Source organism: Telmatherina bonti (genome assembly GCF_933228915.1).
Source record: "Telmatherina bonti genome assembly, chromosome: 17".
Classification (NCBI taxonomy): domain Eukaryota; kingdom Metazoa; phylum Chordata; class Actinopteri; order Atheriniformes; family Telmatherinidae; genus Telmatherina; species Telmatherina bonti.
In genome coordinates this window covers 29,462,945-29,487,434 of record NC_136615.1, presented here as the reverse complement: position 1 = coordinate 29,487,434, position 24,490 = coordinate 29,462,945, and the positions used below count along the sequence as shown (strand labels likewise).

Here is a 24,490-nt window from a genome sequence, read left to right as displayed (position 1 = left end):
ATTCTCAGATTTGATCTTGTGCTAGTTTTCTTTGTTGCTTGTCTTCGGTTTTTTTTCATACTGAAGAAAAAATTACTCATTCTACTTTTTTGCGCATATGGGAGTCATATTTGATTGTTTTATGACAGTCTGAACAGCACAAAACCAGGCCATCCGTGTGTTTACATGGGAGTTTTAATTCATCTTTGATTCAGAATAAAAGGTAATTCCACTTTAAACTAATGAAAAACGACCATGTAAACACTTAATTCCTAATGCAATTAACTCTATTCAGAATTAAACTATGTAAGTAAGTGTAAGGATGTATGATGTAAGTGGCTGGTTGTTTTGCATTTTAATGCCGAACTATTTAATTCCTCTGTCATGTAAACCTTAATTCCGCTCCAACGGTGTGTTCAGACCAAACGCGTTTTGAGCGTCAAAAACGCCCTGAACGCTCAACGCTGGTCACTTTTGTGTCCAACACCCAAAGCGCTCCTGACGTTCCTGCCGTGTTTGCTGCTTGTCGGGAGCGAGCAGCAAACATGGAGGAGTAGAGAGGGGGGAAAGGCGGAGTTTTCCTTCCACAGCATCGCTTTATTTAATAAATAAAGCTAGATAACGTCGTCATAGGGCAGTGATAGTCACTGTGAATGCAACAAGAGCCGCACTTAGCAGACGTATCCCGCTATGGTGCCAAATCAGTAACATTCAGCTTTTTAGCAAGGAGTTGTTATCCTAAATATTGCACAGAGTAATGGCGTATATGGTGAAAATACAATCATGCCATCGGAATGTTGGTGTTTCTTTTTCAGTCGGAGCTACCGATTGAGCAGCTCTTTGGCGGAGTTCGGTGCAGTGGATATCAGCCAAAACGGGCAACTCTGACAGGGTCAGTTAGGGCCGTTACAACAGCAAAGTTTTAGCAAGCGGCCTGCAGTTCTTGTTTGTGGAGAGAACTGCACCATTGAGGATCATTATGACTTGTTTAGATAGCATTTTCAGAAAGCCAGTGGCTGCTTCTCGAGCCGCAAGTCAAGAGTCGCATGCGATGAGGAACACTGTTGTGGGGTGTCTCAGCCCTGTGTCTGGATTCACCATATAAATCGTAGGTGTACTCCAGGAGCTGCGTGCGGATTGCTCTGATTGGTTGACGCCGTGCGGCAGAAGTTCAGAGTAGGGCTGCAACGATTACTCGGGTAACTTGAGTTAAGCTTGTTACATTCTCCATGAGAAGCAAGAACTGAGTTCTTGTTCTCGAGGCTGCAAGAACAATAAAAAACGTCTTGTTCGTCAGGTCCATACATACTCCACGAGAAGCACGTCTGCAGCGGGGAGGGATCACTGCGGGGGGTGGTGTCTGCTTTTATGTGCAATGAACCTCAACCGAGGAGGTTATGTTTTTCCCGGCGTCTTTTTGCTCCATATAACTTAAAAGGTTACGGTGGATTTTTATAAATATTTCAAGAGTTGTTGCAAATGTAAAAATGAAAAGCTAATGAAATTTTTTAAAAAGGATTTTTTAACATTGTGCTTGGCGGAGGTTTCGGCTCTCTGCGTGCTTTTCTAGTTTCATATTTAACGAGCAACTTCGTCCGCGGCAGGGCGGGTTGTGCACGCGGCTGGGTCCGAGTGTTTTAAAAACACATGTAAAAATGTTCTTACTTTCTCACCATCTCGATCAGCTGTTTTATCAAAATAATCCGTTTTGCCGGCAACAGCAAACACACGGAAGCAGCAACTCCGCTTCATGCTTTCTCTGTGTTAACCACGCCCACCTCAAATGTCCGACTAATCACACGATACTTCTCGGAGCCCCGCAAGAAAAAAGTTCTGCCAGCCCGATTTGTCAAGAACTGTCTTCGTCCGCGTGAACAAAATGACGTCATTTTCTTCTCGGAGCCTTGAGAACAAGAAAAAAGTTCTCGCTTCTCGTGGAGTATGTAAAAGGCTTAACTCGAGTACAAAAATTGATCGAGGCAAATTATCTGCCTCGAGGCTCCGTTTAATTAATATCATGTGGTGATATATTTTAATTTATGCATCATTGCGCATTCTCAGACCACTGCACTGTTCGGAGGGACTACATAATTGTTTCAGTAAACAAATCAAATATTTAAACACTTATTAAATATATAAAAACAGAATCTGTCGCCTACGGTATGTCTGTACAGTATGACTCTTTCACCCGGACTGATGATGGACATTTCCAACAGCGAGCGGTTTGCTTTCTGTCTGAATATTCTCGTTGCTTTGGTCTGTAATGGCAGAGAATGAAGAAGAGGGGAGGAAAAGACTGAAAAGTCGCAAGTCTGGGACAATTTCACACTGAAAAGGGCAGAAAACGTAGTGTGTGTGTGCTGTAAAGCAGGTCTCAATGCTGCAGCACCTGAAAGGTAAACAACCCCCACTTCACCGCACCAGGTGGAGATTCAGCTTCGCGATTTATATCAACAGCAGCAGCGGCTGTTATAATGCACAGTATTATAACCTGTGATATTGGTCAGCAGTGACGCAGCATGGCGAGTTGTCTGTTGCTAACGCACGTTAACCGTCTTGTAATCCATCCCTCATCTGTCTCTCCCGCACACACGCAGAGTCAAAGCGCATGTTTTAGGCAGCGTGTGATGGCAGGCGTAGCCTCTGTCCCTGCAGCAAACTTTTATTTCGAATTAAACAGACACACTTTTAACAGGCGTGTCATCCACCAAGACATCGGCTAGTTCTCATACTTTGGACATGTTTACAAGTCAGTCCTTCTTTCTATGTGAATTCTTCTTTTTAATCTTTTAAAAGGCAGACATTCGCGATTGGTTGAGAATTTTTTCTTCACACACTGAGCGTGTGCACAAACACGTTGGCACATTTTAAAATATGATACTTTTAAAACATTTTAAAAGTATCATATTTTAAAACATTTTCCTCATGCATTAGGTAGTAACAACACATGCAACAGCTTCACAAATACAAATTTATCGATTTGCTTTGGTTGAGTTTCTAGTACTTGTTTTATTAATTTAAATAAATAAATAAAATTATATGTGTGTGTGTGTATATATATATATATATATATATGTATGTGTGTATATATATGTATGTGTGTATATATATGTATGTATATATATATATATATATATATATATATATATATATATATGGGGGCTGCACGGTGGCGCAGTGGTTAGCACTGTGGCCTCACAGTTGGTTCGATCCTTGGCTGATTTGGTCAGTGGCCTTTCTGTGTGGAGTTTGCATGTTCTCCCCGTGTATGCGTGGGTTCTCTCCGGGTACTCCGGCTTCCTCCCACATGGTTAATTGGTCACTCTAAATTGCCCCTAGGAGTGAGTGTGAGCATGAGTGTGGTTGTTCGTCTCTCTGTGTGGCCCTGCGATGGACTGGCGAGCTGTCCAGGGTGTACCCTGCCTGCCGGCTGGGATAGGCTCCAGCTTCCCCGCGACCCTGAATTGGAATAAGCGGTTCGGAAAATGAATGAATGTATATATATATATAATATATATGTATATATGTATATAATATATATATATATATGTATATATGTATATAATATATATATATATGTATATATGTATATAATATATATATATGTATATATGCATATATGTATATGTATATATATATATATATATATATATAATATGTGTGTAATATAATCGTTAGAGTACTCGATTACTCGAAGAAATAATCGACAGAGTACCCAATTCCAAAAGTACTCGATAGTTGCAGCTCTAGTTCAGATTTTCCATCTCTGGCTTTTGCGGCGCGTTCCGCTCCTAACACGCATCAAGCTTATAAAACCTTTTGAATTTTCGGTGTGTCACACAGACGCTGAAAACGCTATGTGAGAAAGCTCGACACTTCCTTGACGCGCCCCCACATAGACTTTACATTTAAACCTGACGCTCTTGACGCTCAAAACCCGTTTGGTCTGAACGCACCTGAAGTTAATTCCGGTCGTTCTGCACATGCTCGTTACCTTTCTATCTTTCTTCTCCTTCTCAGTTGCTGCAAAAAGTGAAGTAGGATGCTTGTGTTGAGCTGGTACTTAACATTTATGATGAAAACAGCGGCAAAACTGGTACTTATTATGTAGTTTTTACAAGTTATGATTGAAAAGATGAGAAGCAGGGAGCCAACTTTGTTTATTTCCCATATACGTCATACGTCACATGCACCCTCTGTCCAATAAGAACCCTTCACAACCCACTGCTCTAAAGAGGAATTTAATGAGGACGTGTTTCATGTAAGCCTTCATTCGGAATTATTATTTTCATGTAAACTTGCAGGAGTATACATTAATTCCGAATTATTTAATTCCGAATTATTACGAATTAAAAAACCTCATGTAACCATAGCCCATATCAGATACATGTCAGATGTTTTTTGTTTTGTTTTTTTAAAGGGATTTGAGTCAGAACTATAGACTATAAAAAAGATGGACGTAGCTTCTGTGACGTCACCCATAGGTTTCTGAAGAGCTGAATTGAAGCTTGGTGGACGGTTCCTACCATTGCCATCTTGGCAGAGGCACGTGTGTCTTGCCCAGAAAATATAAATATGGGCAAAGAGGTGGAGCTGAGAGGGGGACTGTGAGCGTCATAGCATCTAGCGAACATTGAAACATTGACATCTAACAAATACCAAGCTTTCTGTAGCTAAGAGCTAACCGAGCTAACCCGGAGTTAACAGGAGCTAACCAGCTAACGGAGGTAAGCGGAGGTAAGCGGGCTGAAGCTAAGTTGATTGTAAACAATATGCTGAGTAGAACACAACACCCAGAACATCGATCAGCTTGCTTCAATGCTGGATAAGCTATTGGTCATTTTTACAGTTCTTTTCCCTCCTTAATTCCAAATAAAAGTTAATTTTGCGATGAAAAATGACCATGTAAAAACGTAATTCTGAATAAAGAAGTAAATTAGAATTCAATTTAATTCCGAAGTAAGTGGCTGGTTTATTCACATTTTAAATACAAACTGATTAATTATGCTATCATGTAAACCTTAATTCTGCACTAAGTTATTACCGGTCGTTCTGCCCATACTCCATACCTTGTCCCGTCTCGATGACGCACATATTCTGCACTTTGTTATACCTTCCATGTTCGGTAGTCTATTGTCCTTATCATCATTATGAAAATAGCGGCGAAACTTGTACTTATTACGTAGTTTTCCATGTTACGATCGAGAAGCAGGAAGCAAGCTTTGTTTTTTTCCAGCAGACGTAAGTACTATGACTGTGACCATACACTTTTGTTCTGATACAATTCCGATTTTTTTTTTTTTTGGTTGCCGATTCGATTTAAATTGCGGTTCTTCCATATTAGTGATTTTTGTAGACTAAAAAACAAAAAGAACGTACAAGACTTTTTTTGCTCGTCATTCTTCTTCATTTCAATTAGGTAAAACAAAACAAAACACAGTAGCCAGATATATATTGTCATATTGTCCAGCCCTAATAAAAACAATGTAACATTACAAAAATTTTACAATTGATTATTTTTATTTATTTGAAGAAAAAAAAATTTTTTAAACAAGAAAAAAAATTATTATTAAAATCGTGGAACAAAAAATCTTGATATTCGATTTTTTAAATTCAATTTCCCACCCCTAATAACTCCGCCAAATCCAGCCTCCTTTTCAATTAAAACCCTTTCCAACTTGCCGGTCTAAAGCAGAAATAAAGCTAGAGTTGGTAATCTTGCTCAGAGACATTTTCTTTTATTACTCTAAGTGAAGTGGTTCCCTGTCCTGATAGTAGTCTATGGATTTTGAAATCATGAACAATAAGAAATATAGTTAGACCGCTCAGTTTAATGTAAATCTGTAAAAACTCTGACCAATTAAAACGTTCGGACCAAAATAGAGTTGTTCATTTCTTATATTTCGTAAGCTTCTTCTCCCGGCTCCTCTCCTCCATCTCCCGCAGTGCATACCTGATAGCCACACCCTGCAAATAAATACCATGTTAGGATGATACAAAGTAGTGAAGAAGAAACTCGGAAGGCAAACATGGTTGAACAAGCCACAAGATGTCCTCGATCATGTTTGTGAGAATGAAATCACATTGTTTTGTTCTTGAGACCTCCAGAACAAGAAAAAAAGCTCTTGCTTTAGACTTTAGCAGGCTGTTGCACTGCAAGCCATCAATTTGGGATGCTGTGCACATCAGGTGTGCAGGAGTCTGCAAACAGCTGGAAAGACTCATGGTGTGCCAGTCAGCAAATCACTGATCATGCTCCTGCAGCAGAATATCAATAACAGACATGTAGTCCCCCCCTGCAGAACCCTGTCCCCTCCTTCTCAAGAGATCTGCAATTTATGAAATGGCTGAGGTTTCTTGCATAGAGCTGCATTTTCCATAACTTCAGTTTTGAGGTGAACAGTTTCACGCTGTCTTAGGCTGCTGTGATGAGCTGACCAGGCCTCTGCGGTTTCAGGTTAGTGATGTTCAGCTCCTTCAATATGTCCATTAAGCATGCAAGGTGCATTACCCATTTGGGGTCATTAAATTCAAGAACAGCCTTCTCCAACAGCTGCATGTGTGTCCTTCTTGGCTTTATGGGAAGACTTTGTGGAGAATTTAATACTTGCTGTGGCTGTATCCCACTTTTATTCCTCTTGTCTTTCTGGTATTTCTTATACAGCTCTCTATGTTCAGTCGAGTTATGGTGTTTGAGATTGTGTTCCTTTAAAGCTGCAATATTTTACGTGTATATCAGGCATGTTGGACCTTCACTGAACTCCACAAAAAAAAAAAAATGCTTATACTCTAAATATTGTAATTGATGTAGTCTGTCTTCACCATCCACCTTTCTTTTCTGCTTGGGTAGCACATCTTTGTTGTCTATTGCAAAACAAACAGCAAAGCACAGATACCTTGGTGACTTTTGAAAAGCAAAGGCTCAGTGTGTGGTATATGCAGACCAGTTGTGGCCGTGAGTTTGAGATCCTTGGTTTAGCTATAACACAACCAGTTATTTTCCGTTATCTTTCTATCTGGTTGATGTTTTCTGAAGAACAACATTTTACTTTTGACCTTTTTTTTTTCTTTTTTAAAAATACTGTATTACTTCCCTTTGTTTTGATGCTGTTGCTAAAGTCTGCTCCAGTCTATTGGTGTAGAGTTGGAACAGATCCAATCCAATATCAGTATCAGGCTTCAATATTGACTGGATTCATGGACTGAACATCAGACTGAATTCCAAGATAAACTTTACAGATAAATCTCTCCAACAGATCCGATCCAGTAATGGTATCAGGCTCCGATATTGACTCGATTCATGGATTAGATATTGGACTGAATTCCCAGATAAACTTCACTGATCCACCAAAAGGCTATCCATGGTCCTGTGTTACTTTATAATGTTTTCATTCACACTCTTCATTAATAGACATTAATATCTGACAGGAAACCAGGACGAATTAACCAGTGTCAACTTCAGTCTGATCATGCAATCATGCAGTTGAGGTGATCACCTCCTCCTCCAGCTACTATTAAAGGTGAAGAAAAAAATACACTGATATCACCAGAAAAAGACGCTAGACTTTTTGATGCTCCTTTTGTCTTTAAATAGACTCACTAAAGGGTCTGAAACATCTCTAAATATAGCGCCAATTTGCTGAGTTAGTAGCGGAAATATTCTGTGCATCAGTGTAATTGACATAACTGGACATTGTGCCCTGCTGAAGTTTCTGCAATTAAATGCAATATTTTTTAACGACTTAGTTTCTGTAATTAATCAATTGTAACTAACACGTTAAACTCCTTTGTACACACACACAAAAGCAAGACAGTAAGTAAGTTAAAATGTATGTGCAGCCAAAGTTACCAGGTTTCCAAAGAAAAAAGTTCTTCATCTAAGAAGGAAAGAGAAAATGGTGTGCAGCAAACACTGGCTTCAGTTCCAATGGAAGTGAAAACCGTGCAGTGAAACCGTCCTCTAAGAAGTTGCTCCTATTTGTCTTTCTGGACCATCAGTGTGTATCTTATACGGGTGGGAAATCAAATCAAAATGATTGAATATTGGGATCTTTTGCTTAACAATTTTTAGTTTTTTTTTTTTTTTGTTAAAAATATTTTTTTTTCTCAAATAAATACAAATAATCCATTATAAAAAATTTTGTCATTTTTGTTGTTTTTATCAGTCTTTTTACTTGTCTTCTTGGGCATAATAGCAGCCAAATGATGGTCTGGCTACTGTGTTGTTTTTCCTAATTAAAATCAAGAAAAATAGCAATATTAAAGAATTTGTGAGAATCGCAATTTAAATCATATTGGCATCCAAAAAAATTGGAATTGAATCGAATTGGTACAAAAGCATATCTTCACAGTCCTATGATTTTAAAAGGAAAATTCTGGAAAAGTCATGCTAGCTATAATGCTGTAGTCCTGCAAGACTGTTGCTACGTTTCCATTACACTTAGAATTGCACAAAAACTAAATATTGAAGAATGGAAACACCTACATTTAGAAAAAGGTCTCAAATATCACCAAAAGTTTTACGCTCTCCTGGGGTAGTTGTTCAGATGTTTCCACGGAGAAATAGATTGCCAAAATGTTATGGAAACACAATTTTTGTATTTACATGTCCCCGGACATGATGTTGGGCGGTCGCGACAAGGTCATTTCCTTGATAGCGCCATATTGAACAAACAACAGTAATTTTAGAGTTTTAGAAATGAAAATGAGGAAGAAAAACTTCAAAAAGCCGTAGCAAATTCTATTGTGCAGGAAGTAGAAAACCCCAAAATACCAAAATACGTGGCTACCTTGCGTAAGCTACTACTGAAGCTAATGCTCTAAACACAGTTCAATGGAAACCCCTGTAAATTGTAATTGCTGTTTGTTGAAACTTATAACTATTGCTTTTTTTGCCAAAAAAAATGTACTCGAAACACAGCTAGAGTTTTCCCAGACTTTCTATGCTGGATCGGTGACTTCAAGGGCTGATGATGTTGTAATTTCAACTGGGAAAATCCAACTTCTGAGTACCATTGAACTCACCATAAATGTGTGTTAACCTGTCTATATGCCTCACCCTCAGTATTACAAGCTTTTCTGTTACTTAACTATTCATAGTGCAGGTCTATTGACATGAATGCAAAAAAGGCCTCATTTAGAGTTAGGAGGATACAAACATTAGTTATGTGGTAGTTAAAAATAGTTTGCATTTTGTTTCTTGAATATGTTATGAGGTATTGCCATTTTTAGAATCATACTATTGTTAGTATACAAACCTAAACTCGAAGGTCAGGATTGAGTTGTCACCGTGTCATGTGAAACAGGAGAAGGTGGAGACATCTGCATTCCTACAACTAAACATGTCACCTGAAGAAAAAAACAACTTGCCTCACCTTGTGAAACTATATGTGCTATTCTATTTGTTGTTAATTAACCAGAAATGCCGAACACTTGCAAATGCTTACATACAAGTCTTTAGGATTCTTCTCCTTTTCTCTTATGTGGCCGTTGGGCAGCCAAGTAATCAGAGTTCTGCTTTTTTTGTGCATAAACTAAAGAGAAAATCAGTAAGTTATCATAAAAGGAGAAAAGATTACAAAGATGACCATCAAAACCTGACATTGATACTTTGTGAAGTTCACCCTTGGACAAGGACTCCTCTACTCCCTTTGCACTTGCTTTTTCGTCTGTGTTTATGTCGCTTCTTGAATAGCAGATTGGATTGCTGCTTAGTTTCTGTGGTTTCAGTGTGCCTTTCTTTATTAGGCTGTGTGGTTTTGCTTTTTTAATTTAATCCAGGCTCAGTGGAGACAAAAGACACCTGTAAGGAAGTTTAGATTGTGGTCTGATGTCTGCAACAGACTTTTTTTTTTTCTTCACCTGCTTCCCATAGAACTCCACATCTGCTTGTGTCTCGACAATGATTACTGGACATATTTTCCTTATTTGAAAAACATGATTTAACATAATGCTTGCACGTGTTATTGAATTATGAATCGTAACATAAAACCACATTTTCTATTGATGGAGGTTGTATTTTTACACGCACTTGTCCTTCCTTATTGAGAATAAGCACTAACATGATGGCGTGGTTCCAATGGACACCTCCAGTGGCTTCAAAGTCTTCCATTAAAACGACATGAAGTGGTGTCAGTGTTTGGACCGACTGAGCATGCTCCATAGAGACCCTGTGGAGAAAAGGGCCGACAGAGGGAGCCATCAGGTCACATGACCAGCGAGATGAATGTGCATGCGGGGAAAGAAAAGGATAAGAGGAACAATCTGCTCGACACGTTCTTGCGCTCCCCCCCCCCTCTCTCTGCCTTCCCCCTTCCCTTTCTCTCTCTTTCTCTACAAACCCACACACTCTTCCTCACTGACTCCCTCTCTGACGCCTTCTTCTTCTCAATGGAGGCCATGAGAAGAAAGCAGGTATGATGCTTCCTGGAGGCACACAAGGGAAAAGACATGTTAGCTTCATACTCTTCACCCTTGGTTGGCTTTAAATGGTCCGAGGAGATGCATAGTCTAGCTTCCTCGCTCCTCTTTTATCCTTTTTGCTATAATCAACACCAGCAATTGATTTCAGGTCTTGTCTCTTTGAGATGGTTTCTCAGCAACTTGGATCTTGAAAATTGAAGAGCTAGGATGTTTTAGTGGGGTAGCAGTGCACTGCCTGTCTTTCCACATTCAAAAAGATGAGTTCGATTTCCTAAAGATGTCGAAATCATGGCGTTTTTCTTTCATGTCATCTTCTTTGCTCTGTCAGTGGCCTACTGTATGTAATGAGATCCCTGGGGAGGTGATAAATGTGCGGCTCAGGATTATATATGAACACAAAGCTGCACTTTCTGTTTATCAATTCACAGGAAGCGTATTGTGCTTTAATCAAGCATCCACATATACCTGCGGCTGAATTTTGACTTGTTACTGTCAGTGTTTGAGTTGGCCTCGATTGTTTTGCATAATCATAAAGATAATTTCATTTTTTTTTAAAAAGCATCACTATTTGTCTTTTTCCACATAAAATCAGTTGGTTCAGCAATATTTGCATGTTTAGTTTGGTTTACATATGAATCCTAGAACAGGTTATCTTCCTCTGTGACTCATTGCTATTGTTTCCTTTTCATTGGTTTGGTTAAACGCCTTCATGACATGTAGGAGAGGAAGGAAGACATGGTGCTCTCGAGTGTGTTTTTTTTAACCAGATTTCTGGATGATAATGGTCCCCAATCAAGAGGTTTTGTTAGTAAAATGTGTTTCAAGATTGATTTCTGAACTGTTAAATGATTAATTACAGTAATATCTTGTGCTTAGTGCTTTCACAAATGGAAAAAATTGCTATATTTTTATTTGATTTGGGCGATTGGTCCTGGTGCTTCCCCTCCCTGGAAGCACAGCACCTGTTTGTGTAAGACGATAATGCTTTGTGTTTTTGTTGCTCTGACTTGTTTCCAGGTGTCTTGGAGCAGATCTAAACATAGGTGACATCAGGGCCTTCGCATACCAAGGGACAATGAATGAGAGGAGCATCAGTAATGTTAAAAATAAATCTGTTAAGACACAATTTGCAATGACAGTAACAAGTCAGGTCAAATGTAGATCTCTACTTTGATCCATTTGGAGTTTATTTTTGCAGATAGGCCTGAAAACTGTCCCAATCTAACATCTTTTCTCATTTGAATGAGCCATTTGAGACTCCTAATCAGGCCTCCAAGCTTTGGCTTCACATTTGGAGCTTCGTGCAGCAGCCTCCATTTCACCCATCCACAAGCTTCCAGACCCCTTCAGTCCCCATCTAGTGGAAAACTGCTGCAATGGCTGCATTATGTCAGCAAACACTCTGGTTGCAAAATGGCGGAGATCTGCAGACAGCCTTCTCTGTCTCCCTTCCCCCCCTTCTGCTTTCTGTCCTCCAGTGTGTGTGTTCCACTTTCCGCCACTAGGGGGAGGGATGAGGCTGGTGTTTGTTCTTTTCAACTGACTTTCCTGTCCATGAAAAGAGGAAACTGAAGGGTTCTTCCTCTCCTCACCATCCCATATGTTCTTCCTTGCAGGTCATACACCATACAGGGCTGTCCCAGACTTGACTGTCTTTGGGGAACAGCGTCAGTGTTGGGCAAAACCTTGTTGCTGTTTCTTTGCACTTGTTTGAAGACTGACTTGGGGAAGTCTGTCCTTGATGGTTTGTTTAGTTGGGGACTTTTACTGTGGTAAATCTGAGAAGCCATTGGTGAGTAGTTGGCACAATCATTTTGTTAAAGGGAAGCATTTTCTGTCTCTTTTGAGAATCTTGATTGGGTTCATCTTAAGAGAAAACGTGTCCTTTTCTGTTGTTTGAAAATCAGACCAATCATTAGCTTTTTTCATGTCTCGCTTGCTTTAAACTAGACTATTTTGAGGTTAAGTGTTTGTCATTAGTGCCTGTTACGGTCAAACTGATTTAGGCCTGCTTTCTGTTTGATATTTCATCAGAAATTCTGTCTAAGATTAAAGTGTTTGTAGCAAAGAGAATGGTTTTGGGAGAAAAGCACTGGTGTGGGTTTATGCTGTCTCCAAGGCCTCTTCTTTTTCTTTGGAGTCAGTCTCCGGGACGTTTGATGGGGTGCATGGGGAGGAGGAGACAGTTTTATATTCCCTGGGTCTGCCTCTGTTAGAGGTCTAAAGATGAGCGATGGGTGGTTGAGATTTCTTTTGAAGCCATCTCTTTGAGCCTCTCAGTATAGTGGCTTTGAAAGAAAGAAGATGAAAGTGAATATAGGTAGTTTTGCAGAAGCCCAAAGGAAATTTGTTTTGTATTCTGTTAATCAGTGGAAGATATGTCTCATCAGATATTCTTTCTTGGATCTGGAATTCTGTATTTATTTATTATTTTCCTGTCATGTTCTTAAATGCTTGGAGAAACTATTGTTTCGAACAAAACTTTTGAGTTGTATTTGATGCCTTGGACTTAAAGGAAAGTCTTTGAGAACTAAATTTGGGAATTATTTGGGCATTATCGAGCCAAACAGTAAATGTATAAATGATTCACAGACAATGAGATAATGCAAATGAATTAAAGTTGTCCCTTTCCTCTCTTCTTTCACAAGCCCGCTGGTCTAGCCGTGGATAAGGCTGCATCCACAAAGAAAGCGGGACTCGATCCAGGAGGCAATGGAGAGGAGAAGTCAGGTATCACCTCAGGTGAAGTTGTTTGTTTGTATGATTTCTTTACAGTATCATTTGTATTATGCCTTTGCTTTTTTATGCACAGATGGAGACAAAGAGGTAGCAGCCAGACTGGCCTCTTCCCCGGCAGCAGAAGTGATGCTCAACGGCACCGAATGTGACGACACGAGGCACAACAACCTGACAACAGGCAACAATAAGACTGGCCTGTTGGTGAATGAAAACGGCACATTGGACATGGAGCTGCCGCATGGTTCTGTTACTGGGAGCAATGGATTAATCCTGGTTAAGCAGCAGCCGGAAGGCAGCACTGCGGTGACGCCAAGCTTGGGAGTTTCCCCTCATAGGACTAACTGGTTGCCTTTGGGCTCGTTGACGGGGGGACACGCGGCCAAACTCCTGCCTGTCTCGGCATCAGGGTGTGTGCAGAGTTCAGGTGCTTTAAGGACTGCCCCCGGTACTGGGACTATATCGGGACAGGAGTCATCAGACACTAAAAATGGCACAGTTTCATGTGCTGCCGCTCCTGCATCTGTCACCGTACACAGGGCACGCAAGACCATGTCCAGACCTGCTGTCAGCCCAGCACAAAAGGTAAACAATGGCCAGGAGCCATGACTGCTTTACACCTGCTTTGTCCACACGGCTTGTCCACACTAGGGATTGTTATTAGCATAAATGTTGCATAATAAATCACATGCATTGAAGTTGTCTGATCCTGCTCCAGTAATCAGAGATCAGTCCTAAACCTGAGTTCTGATAATACCATGATATATAATCACTCTTATGGAAGATAAAATAGGGAAATATAAACAAAATCATATTTAAAGTTTTTTTTTACAAATCACACAAACCAATGTTTTTTCATAAAAATTAAACATTTGACCGTACCATGCCATGCCACGCCACCTTTAGTTATAAAGTGCTTTAAAAACAACATTGTGACTGACCAAAGTGGTGTATAGTAAAATAAGATACGATTATAAATACTATTATACTATTTTGAAATCTTAACTTATATTGTATATAATGGCAGCAACTATCTGAAAAAAGTTACCCCAGGTTGATGTTCATCATCTCCTTTTCTTTTAACAGCTGCCTGGAAAGGTCTGGGAAGTAAAGAGACCGGTTGCTTGAATTAAGGAGAGCAATGGTTCCCCATTCTGCTATGGCGGAGGAACTAGCTGCTCTACTTTAGTATTATATTTAGCTGAAAAAGACTTAAAAATGGCATGTTTTGCTTTAAAAAAGTTTCTATCAGCATTTTGATGCCTTTATAGTCATCGAAATTGTCAGTTCTATAAAGACAAATGAATTCCCCCACATACAAAGTTAATATAATAAGCCTTTTGTCTTTGGTCTGGTGGATGTGGAGCATTCAAGATTTCCTTAAACAATTTAAAATTTTGATTTGTCTGACTACAGAACAATTTCTTCTTTGTTAATTGTGAATGAGCTTTGACGGAGGGCAAACGGATCAGCAACAACCCGTACAGTGATTTTCATACTCGTTCTTATTATGGCGCCTGTTGAATGTTCAAAGATCAGTGGTTTCCAGTATTGATTCTTTGTATTGTCCCTTCTGTACAGAGAAATACATCCTCACATTTATTCATAACTTCCCATGAAAGAAGTAAAAAAATAGCTGTCACTAAAATAAGCTGAAATAAATTAGGACGACAGCTAACGATTATTTTCATAACTGATTGAACGGCAGAATAATCAATTAATCAGATGAATTTGTTTCCCTTCTTCTTTGAAGATATTGTGACTGAAATGCAACAGAGTTGTAATTGTACAAATGTTTAAAAACTGAGAAATTATTTGGGCCGATTCGATTTAAATTATGATATGTACAAAACTTTTGTTTGCTCGTCATTTTTCTTAATTTTAATTTGGAAAAAACAACCCACTAGCTAGACCATCATTCTGCTGCTATAATGCCCAAGAAGACAAGTAAAAAGATCAATAAAAACAATAAAAATGACAAAAACATTTATAATAAATTACTTGTATTTATTTTTAAAAAATCCATTTGTAACAAAAATATAGATTTTAAATCCTTGAAGCCAAAAATGCAGGTATTGCATTTTTTCAATTCAATTCCTGACACCACATGAACACACACTACAATTATGTGGTGAGAAACATTGTACAATTATTTCATCATCTGTCTGCATTTCTGTCTTTTTCCCCCTCCCAACCTGCCCGTCTTACCTTCTCAGAGACTCTGCCTCTCTAAGGTGCTCTGTTTATACACAGTCTTGCTACTGGTCTGATTTTAGTTCATGTAATATGTTGCATCATCAGTTTTTTTCAGTACCACTTTACTCTTCCAGCCTTTATTTACCCATCACAACAGTCTTGAGACGTGTTGCTGCCATGAGATTTAATTTTTTTTTTTTTTTTTTTTTTTTGTGAAATAGTAAAACGCTTTGCTTTCAAAACTTGATTAGTTTTCTGTGATATTTTACAAATGAAATATTTGGTTTAAGTTTAGTACATCTCTACATCTAGTTGTTATTAGCATTTTAAACAATTTTGTAGTTTTTCATTTGGTCAAAAAGATGGGCCAGTCCAACATTAAATCTGACAAGAGGTTGTGTTTACAAATAATTTTGTTGCTGTCAGACTCTGTAATCTTTTAAGACTCTGGAATGTGTTGAGCAGCTTTAGGAATGCTGTGGATGTTTTGCACCCATAGTGATCTGTCCTTCGTTTTCCTTGTAAATTAAGCCTCATGGATACTTAGAAACTGAGAGATGGATTTACTTGACTTTTAACTACAGGGCTGCAACTAACGATTATTTTAATAGTCGACTAATCTGTAAATAATTTTTTTTATTAGTCACGACTATTTCTGTCACGCCCAACAGCTGTGCTTCCAGTTGACGCAGCTCTTTTTACAGGTTCCAGTATGTTTTGCCCCACTCCCTTCATTTGCATCATATGAATGTCACCCTGATTCCCAGTCAGTCACAACATAATGTACTTTAGCAAGTTAAAAGAATGACTCCTGAACCAGTTGAATATTAAATTTAACAGCTTACTACTAATTTATTTTGGAACATTTAAACTTAGCTACAGTGTCATATCCAAGCTGTACAGAATTTGCCTCTGAAGGAAAACAAAATAAATAAAACATTTCAACATCTTAATTTTCGTAGCATTGCATTGAAAAGATTATTTACATCTTGAAAAAGCCTGTTTTGTAAGGTAAACAAGGGCTAGAATCCTTTAAAAAATTCCTGAATCCAATCGGTGCTTCCACCACCAAAATTAAATCACTTCTTCCTTTTCACATTTCCAACAACTCCTGAAAATTTCATTAAAATCTATCCATAACTTTGAGTTATCTTAAACACAAAAAAACAGATAAATGCCGGTAAAAACATAGCTTCTTTGGCAGCGGTAACAATAGCACATCAGTACTCGCTAATGCTAACTTTGCCATCCGGAATGCTGGAAACCATGACTCTGGGGTGCTTTCGTTCCAGATGCTCATGCATGACTATCGTGCTGCCGTGGTACGCCAACTCTGCGTGGCAGACGACACATTTCACCTGTTTGACACTTTGTTTAGCGTGAAACATCCCCAAACTTTGGAAGTAAGTTGCGCCGCCGTCAGTTTGTTCTCCGGTCTTTAAACAAAGACGCTGCACAAAATGACAACACTGGCCCCAGCACTTCCTGTGGGACTTTATGTCATTCACTTGGTGCTTAGAGTTCTTATACTGTCTGAAAAGCTGTGGTTGGTAAATGGCATTCAGTTGCCTGGTGCAGCGTTTGATTAGCAAAGCTGTTACAGGCATTTATAATGCAATGCGTCGACAATGACATTTTGCGTTGATGAATTTTCATTGTGGATTTTGTCGACAAATCATTGCAGCTTTATGAAACTATAATCGATATCTAGCCAGTATGATGCCGTTAAGTCAATAAACAGGCTGTTATTTAGATATATTACTTGTTCTTTTGTAATATTGTTTTACACTTCTTTTTAAAACAGTTATATGACCAGGTAAATTATTATTTAGATTATGTGACTTTGTGGACTTTAGCCATTCTAGTTTTTCCTTGTCAGCAAGTTTGGAGCAATTACTTAATAGGACTTAGGCCGTTCTTGGCGTACATTGGCGTTGATACAAGATAACGTGTTTTGTAAGCAAGGTGCAATATTGACTTGAACACTAGAAGCGCTCATGTGAAAGATCATGAACGCAAGATCGGAGGTAAACATAACAGTGGATAGTTTTGAAAAGCTCTTGTCGGACCTTGTTCGCAATTACCGGCAGTTTTATAATTGTTCCTCCCTGCGGCACAGGAGGGGTGGGAAATTGAATCGTAAAAATCAAATATTAGGATTTTTTTTTCTATACAATTTAAAGAAAAAATTTTTCTTTAAAAAAAATACAAAGAATCCATTGTAAAATTTTTGTCATTTTTTAAAAATTGTTTTTATTGATTTTTTTCACTTGTCTTCTTGGGCATTATAGCAACAGAATGATGGTCTGACTACTGTGTTGTTTTTTTCTCAATGAAATGAAGAAAAATGACTAGCAAAAAAAATTTTGTACATTTGTTTTTATTTTTAGAATACAAAAATCCACAATATCAAAGAATCGTTGGAATCAAAATTTAAATCGAATCGGCTACCAAAAAAAATCGCAGACACTGTAGCCTAATAGTTACCAATAGATTGATAAACTGTTGTTTTTGGAACTGCCGCAGAACAACAATGTTACCAGCAGAGTCTTAGTGCTGCTTACTGCCCCCTAGCAGTGACCTCCAGTATTGAATGTTTTGGCTGCAGCATGCTTGTATTGTTTGCAGCAAATATATATACAGATGTAGACAGCAAGTGTACACAGAAAGTCTATCTCAGCCCTTTAAGTGCGCTGTTGTAACCTATAAAAAATAATGCAAAATTATACCTAGAATAGTGAAGAGAAATTGTTTGTAATTGTCAGTTATTTAGATCATGCAAAATTAGTTTAAAAAGTCTGCAAGACTTGCTTTGCTGAATTTTCTGGGAGATTTAACATATTTTCAGTGTTTTTTCAAATTAAAAAAAAAAGTCATTATAAGACCGTATTAATTGTAAAACTGTTTGTTAAATGCAGTGCATACGTCAACTTAGAGAGAAGTAATGACTGTGATTTTTGTTTGTTTTAAAATCAGCAAATCTTACTTATGGTAGATATATGATACTACAGAGAGTAATTAGCCATACTAGTAACAGACTTTATATCTAGCCAGGACCTTGTTTGAGTAAAATGACTATAACTTGTTGGTTTTGTCACCTCCAGCTTCTTAACAGGGAATTAAGAGAAGCAAAAAGTGCCAAAGTGGAGACAAATGTTGCGTCCGATGTGCGGAAGCCCTCATCGCAGAAGTCCTCTCCGCAGTCATCTGCTAAGAACCATCTACCTCAGAGTTCACCAGATACGCCAGCGTCGACACAGACTGCTCCATCAGCTTCACCAGCACCTCCAGCAGCTCCCTCGGAGCCTGAAGCTCCTTCAGCGTCTCCTGTTCCTGCCAAGCTCCAACCAGGTGAGACAGAAAATAACTGTTTTTATTCAGAGAAATAAATAACCTATGCATTTGTGTAACTGTGTGCATTGCTTTTACTCTGAAGGTTCTTACTCTGCAGGCTTTTCGTCTCGTAAGAAGAAGAGGAGGATGGGAACGTACAGTCTGGTTCCCAAGAAGAAAACCAAAGTGCTTAGGCAGAGAACTGTGCTGGAGATGTTTAAGGAAATACAGGAGTCCACGAACAGCCCACAGGTTTGCTGCACACATTTTTGGATTAATTTGTAGGGGTGGGAAATAAAATCAGAAAAATCGAATATCTGGATTTTCTTACTTCACAAATTTAAAATATTTTGTTTTGTTAAAAAAAAAAAATCTAATTTTCTTTTTCATATCAATGAAAATAATCCATTATAAATTTTTTTGTAATTTTTTTTGTTTTGATCTTTTTATAAATCTTCTTGGGCATTAGTCTCTTTGCTCTGTTGTGTACTTAGCTCATTGGCTGCCAGGCATTGTTATGGCGGAGAGCCCCATGCATTGTGGAGCATTTAGGCTTATCTGTTGGGACTGTTCAATGTAGGGGTGAATTTGACCAGGTGTGTCTGTTGGGGCATCTTCCAGGTGCGCACTCCAAGTGTTGTCACAACATGTTGGGTGTGAGCTCGGGGGGCCATATTTTAGAGACATTTTGACCAATGCTTGGCCAAATCAGCTTTATTAATAAGTACACTTGTTGCACCTGAGAAGACTTAAAACAAGTTAATAAAGTTTTAAAAGAATTCATTAATTTCACAACGCAAATGGCTTTTCTAATATTAATATATTGTATTGCATAGTTTGGTTTGTGTTTTCCTGGTGTTCCGACTTTGTATTGGAATCAGTGTTTGAAATGTTCGTATCATTACAGCTCCACAGCAAAGTGGATCCAGTGGGTTTGGAAGCATTGCTTTGACAGTGTCCTATCGAAATGAGCGGGAATATTAGATAAATTCTGGTCTGCAGCTTTCATTTTTCATTCAGCCCATTAAAACAAATTTGGGGAGGGAGTTCTGATAAACTAATTACAAAGAGCGACACTGCTTATCCTCTTAATAAGGCCAATATTATGAGTATGGTCAGGCTTATCGGACGAGTCCTAAAGTCCTTAGAAGCGGAAAATGATAAAATCACTTCTCTAGTACTTCCGCTGTGAAGTGACCTCATATAAACCACCTTCCTCACTGAGGAAAAGTTGATCATATCCATGTTATTTTTAATGTAAGAGAAATCCAAAAGGCCTAAACAGTTGTAATAATCATCAAAAACAACATGAAATGGCTGAAATTGCAACTTTATCTTTGCTTAAAATCAGTTAACGCTCATCATCAGGTTAAATGGGAAACGACTTTGCTGTAAAATATTAACAGTCACGACGGACATTATAATCTGACTGTAGCTTCAGCTTGTAGCTGATTTTCAGTCAATGTTGCTCTGGAAACGCTCAGATCTGGTGTAATCTGTTTAAAGGATGTGGATACCTTTCATCTGGGCCATTTATCACAGTCTTTGTGAGTTGACTGAAAGGGGCAGTTTTTCCAGACACTTGGCCTTTAATCTAAGATTGCCATGACTTTCTGAAACAGACTAAGTAGAGATTAACAACACATGCACCATAAACTGTTGAGCTAAATTAAACAAGATCAATTTTAAACTATTTAATCCGAATTAGCATGACTGAGTTGAACAAGAATCTGAAGAGCTGCAAGCTAGTTTGAGAATGAAAATTCTGCAAGAAGAGGTAGAAATAATGTTGAAAGATTAATCTGAAATACATGTAGTTTTATTAAATCACATTTAAGTCTTCCATTAGACCATTCATCAGAAGTTAAACCTTCTTACTGGGAGGTTTAAGATAAATCTCAGTGTAATCCAGAAGAAACTCGGGTCTTTCTTCAGCAAATTAGCTGAGTTTTTTCAGAACTGTTAATCACCAATACCAAGAAGAAGAACCAAAAGACCAAACTGTCTCGGAAACTACCCAGAAAAACATCACAACTGAACATTATTCTGTTATGATACTGATCAAGACGTAGACAAATAAACACTGTTTTTAAAAAATGATGATTCAACACAAGCAGCTTTACAAGGCGAGGTCTAGTCTGATGATGACAAATCCAACTAAGCTTGTCTTGCTTTGTTGTCCTTTGTCTCCTGCAGACAAAAGAGGTGACAAACGTAAACGGGGAGAAGGTGGGAAATGCATCCGAGGAGGAAGAGTCCGAAGATCTGGAGTCTGAAGAGGAGGAACGACAGCAGCGAGCAGCATCAGCAGCCATCACTGCTGTCCAAGAAACGTGTGAACCGACCAAACAGGTGGGAGATTACAAGTCGATTCCCCTTCCATGATTTGTGTTGAGGATCTGTGGAACGGTGGAGTAATGTGTTGTGATTGTATGCAGGAAGTAAAGAACATCAGTGATGGCAACAGGAAACAAAAACTCTAATCCATAATTCATTTTCTATGTTAAATCCTGCTGATGGACTCTTTTTTTTTTAAACCTTTTTTGGTGGAGGTGAAAGACGAGCAGGAGTCTGAAGAATCTGGTGAAGAGGAGGGAGAAGAGGAGGGCACTGAGTCCGACTTGGTAAGACCCTCTCAGCATCATTAGTCTGCCTAACTTCATCAGAGTATAAAATGTCATCTCATACCGTCCCTATTGACTTAAGAGCAGGGCAGAAGTGAGTGCAGTTGGGTATTTTGTGATTGTTGTCCCTTTCTACGTGGTACTGGAATAATTTCTGACTGAACGCCACATGTCTGCATCAGAGCACAGAGTCTGGTCTGAAGAAGAAGCTGAAGAAGAAAAAGGCAGACAGCGCATGGCTCCGACCCACCCGGAAGAGGAAAAGGGGGATGAAGACCAAAGGTGACCACACTCACACTTTAAGTTGTTACAGACTTCCACGGTCATGAGGGGATGGAAAATTGAATATCGGGATTTTTTGCTTCACATTTTAAAAATAGATTTTCTTTTTAAAATTGATTTAAAAATCAAAATTTTTTCAAATAAATAAAAATAATTCTTAATAAAATAATAAAAAAAATCCATAAAATTTTTATTGATTTTTATTTATATTTTTACTTGTCTTCTTAGCCTTTAAATCAACAGCATGATGGTCTGGCTACTGTGTCGTTTTTCTTATTGGAAATCAAGAAAAATGACGAGCAAAAAAGCTTTTGTGCATTTCTTTAGTTGTTTTTAGTCTACAAAAATCAGCAATGTCGAGGAATCGTGAGAATCTTAATTTAAATCAAATCGGCACCCAAAATAATGGGAATCAAATCGAATCGGGACAAAAGCATATCATCACAGTCTTAATGGTCAGGTTTACATGAGAGGTTTATTTCTGAATAAAAGTTAAATCCGCTTTAAACGGATGAAAAATGAACATGTAAACGATGACAATTCAGATAAAATCTGATTCCAAAGTAAGTGGCTGGTTTATTCCCATTTTAAATCTGAACTGAGTAATTCCTCTATCATGTAAACATTCATTCTGCTTTGAGTTAATTCCAATGACGCACATATGCCATGCGTTCTTTTGCCTCCCGTCTTCGTTATGTCATCTTCCTCCTCCTCCTCAGCTGTTAAAAACAGCGAAATCAAGCTGGCGCTTCAAAATTATAGTCAAAATCAACGCGGAAGCGGTTCTTATTATGTGGTTTTCCATGTTATGTCCGAAAAGACGAGAAGCAGGAAGTGGAGTTTGATTATTTCTCTGTATATCATGTCCGCTCCCTTTCCAATAAATGATCTAAAGCAGAATTACAGGCGAATAAACGACTTTACCACGCAAACCTCAATTTGGAGTTAGTATATCCATGTAAGCCCGGAAGAAAATACTGTACTTCAGAATCATTTAATTGCAAATTATTAATGCTAAATTACAAAAATTATTCTTCATTTTAAAATATGTAATATTGTGGGGTGGGGGAAAGTGTACTACCACACGTCAAGACTGGCGAACAAAACATCATGTAACCGTAGCCCATGAGAACCGAGAGCTTTGTTTTTGGTCTCGAAGCCGCGAGAACAAGAAAAAAATCAATTAATTTTTTTATACAGCGATCACTGAGGTTTAAATAAAACAATCTCTTTAATCTGCATCAGAAAAACGAAGCAGCAGCCGCCGTGCGCTTCATTCTTTTCCATGTTAACCACGGCCACTTCAAATGTCCAACCAATCGCTTTTCAGAGCTCCACAAGAAAAAAATTTCTGCCACCCCGATGTGTCGAGAACCGTCTTCAACCACGTCCGTGAGAACAAAATGATGTCATATTTGTCTTGGGGCTTCACACAAAGAGAGAACTTTTTTCTTGTTCTTGGAGGGTGTAGCAAGTCTTACAGTGTCACTCTTCGCTTAACAGCAGCCCTCACATGGTGAAGAACAACGTTCCCCCAACCTTTTTGTGCCACAACCCCCAAAATAACACGTTCAGAGTAGAACCCTGTGAAACCCAAAAAAATGGTGGAGTTTGTTCAAATGAGGCTTTGTTCGCTTTTTCCACTAATCAGTTTTTCATGTTGTCTGAGCAAAATGAACAAATAAAAGAAGATGATACTAAAACGGAGCGCTACCACCACATATCACGGCTGCAGTGTTGAGCTGTAGAGCTGGCACGCAGTTAGTGGAACAAACAATCCAGAGACAGACAAAAAAAAAAGAAAAAAAAAAAAGAAAGAGGAACAGGAAGAAGACGATTCAGAAACCACCGTTTAAAAAAAACCTGAAGAAGATGCAGAAGTTGAGGAGAGCAGCAAAAAACCTTTGCGGTTTTATTTTTTTCTTCTTCTTCTGGTGTTTTTGAACTGTTATAAACAACTTTTTAGCATTACCAACTGGTGGGTGTCCATTCATAAATGAATGGACACCCACATTTATGTACGTAAAGGAGCACAAAAAGAAGAATGTTGTCAGAGAACCAGAGCAACGATCAGACTCACCTACTGCTGCAGCTGGAGGCTGTCCCAAAGAAGGTCCGTGGGAGAAATATTCTGTCCACAAAGCTACTTGGAGGAAAAAGTGATGCATTGATAAAAAAAAAAAGGGGGTGTGTATGTTGTTTGGCTGAACTGGTCGTACATAGAGACAACAGCTCGCTGAAGCTGCTGCCGAAGGTTTGAAACCCTGTAATGAACCCCCTTGCTGCAGGTCAGACCCTTCCGCTGACCGCCGATTCTGACCAAGAACTGGATCATAAAGGCCTCGAGAGCTGGAATAATATCTTTAACCCCTTGACTTCTGGTGTCACAAGTTTGCAAAAACCATTCATTTATGACTTCTTTGTTTATTTTAGTTTATTTCTTTTTATCTAATTATGTTATTTATATATTTGCTTTTATTTAGACATTTTCAGTATTTATTATGATATATCTTTTTATTTTTATTCATGTATTTGATATTTAATTTTATTTAATTTTATTCCAGTATTTCTTTTCTTTTTTTTTTTTTCAAATTTGTTTTTGTTTTTCTAATTGTAAATGAAATCAAGCGTTCAGAGGCTGAGAAGATATTTCCCTATTGAACTGTATACATTTTATACATCCAACACATGATTAGACACACGGTCTACTAGAGAAAATGAAGTTATGTAGTAAATTACAGAAATCAAGGGGAAAAAAGGGAAACAGAATTTGTGAAAACAAATGAACAGATTTCAGAGTCCTACCAGTTTAACTACATTTTTCTCTCGGTTGCTTTGGTGCATCTCACATTTTGTCAGGTCCAGGCAAAGACTTTTATCTCAGAGAATGTGTGTGTGTGTGTGTATTCTCTTTATTT

The 24,490-nt window shown here is 38.4% G+C and overlaps 1 protein-coding gene across 2 annotated transcripts in view; it reads left to right on the top strand.

The window, feature by feature from the left end:
* ehmt1b (euchromatic histone-lysine N-methyltransferase 1b) overlaps positions 1-24,490 on the top strand; it is a 46,973-nt gene that overhangs the window by 4,093 nt on the left and 18,390 nt on the right. For both annotated transcript variants that reach the window (XM_079257199.1, XM_079257198.1), the window contains exons 2-7: positions 13,050-13,722; positions 18,438-18,684; positions 18,770-18,918; positions 20,863-21,018; positions 21,219-21,290; positions 21,473-21,572. In XM_079257199.1, the coding sequence (XP_079113325.1) occupies positions 13,114-13,722; positions 18,438-18,684; positions 18,770-18,918; positions 20,863-21,018; positions 21,219-21,290; positions 21,473-21,572 (1,333 nt within the window). In that variant the 5' untranslated portion in view covers positions 13,050-13,113. The remainder of the gene's footprint in view (positions 1-13,049; positions 13,723-18,437; positions 18,685-18,769; positions 18,919-20,862; positions 21,019-21,218; positions 21,291-21,472; positions 21,573-24,490) is intronic.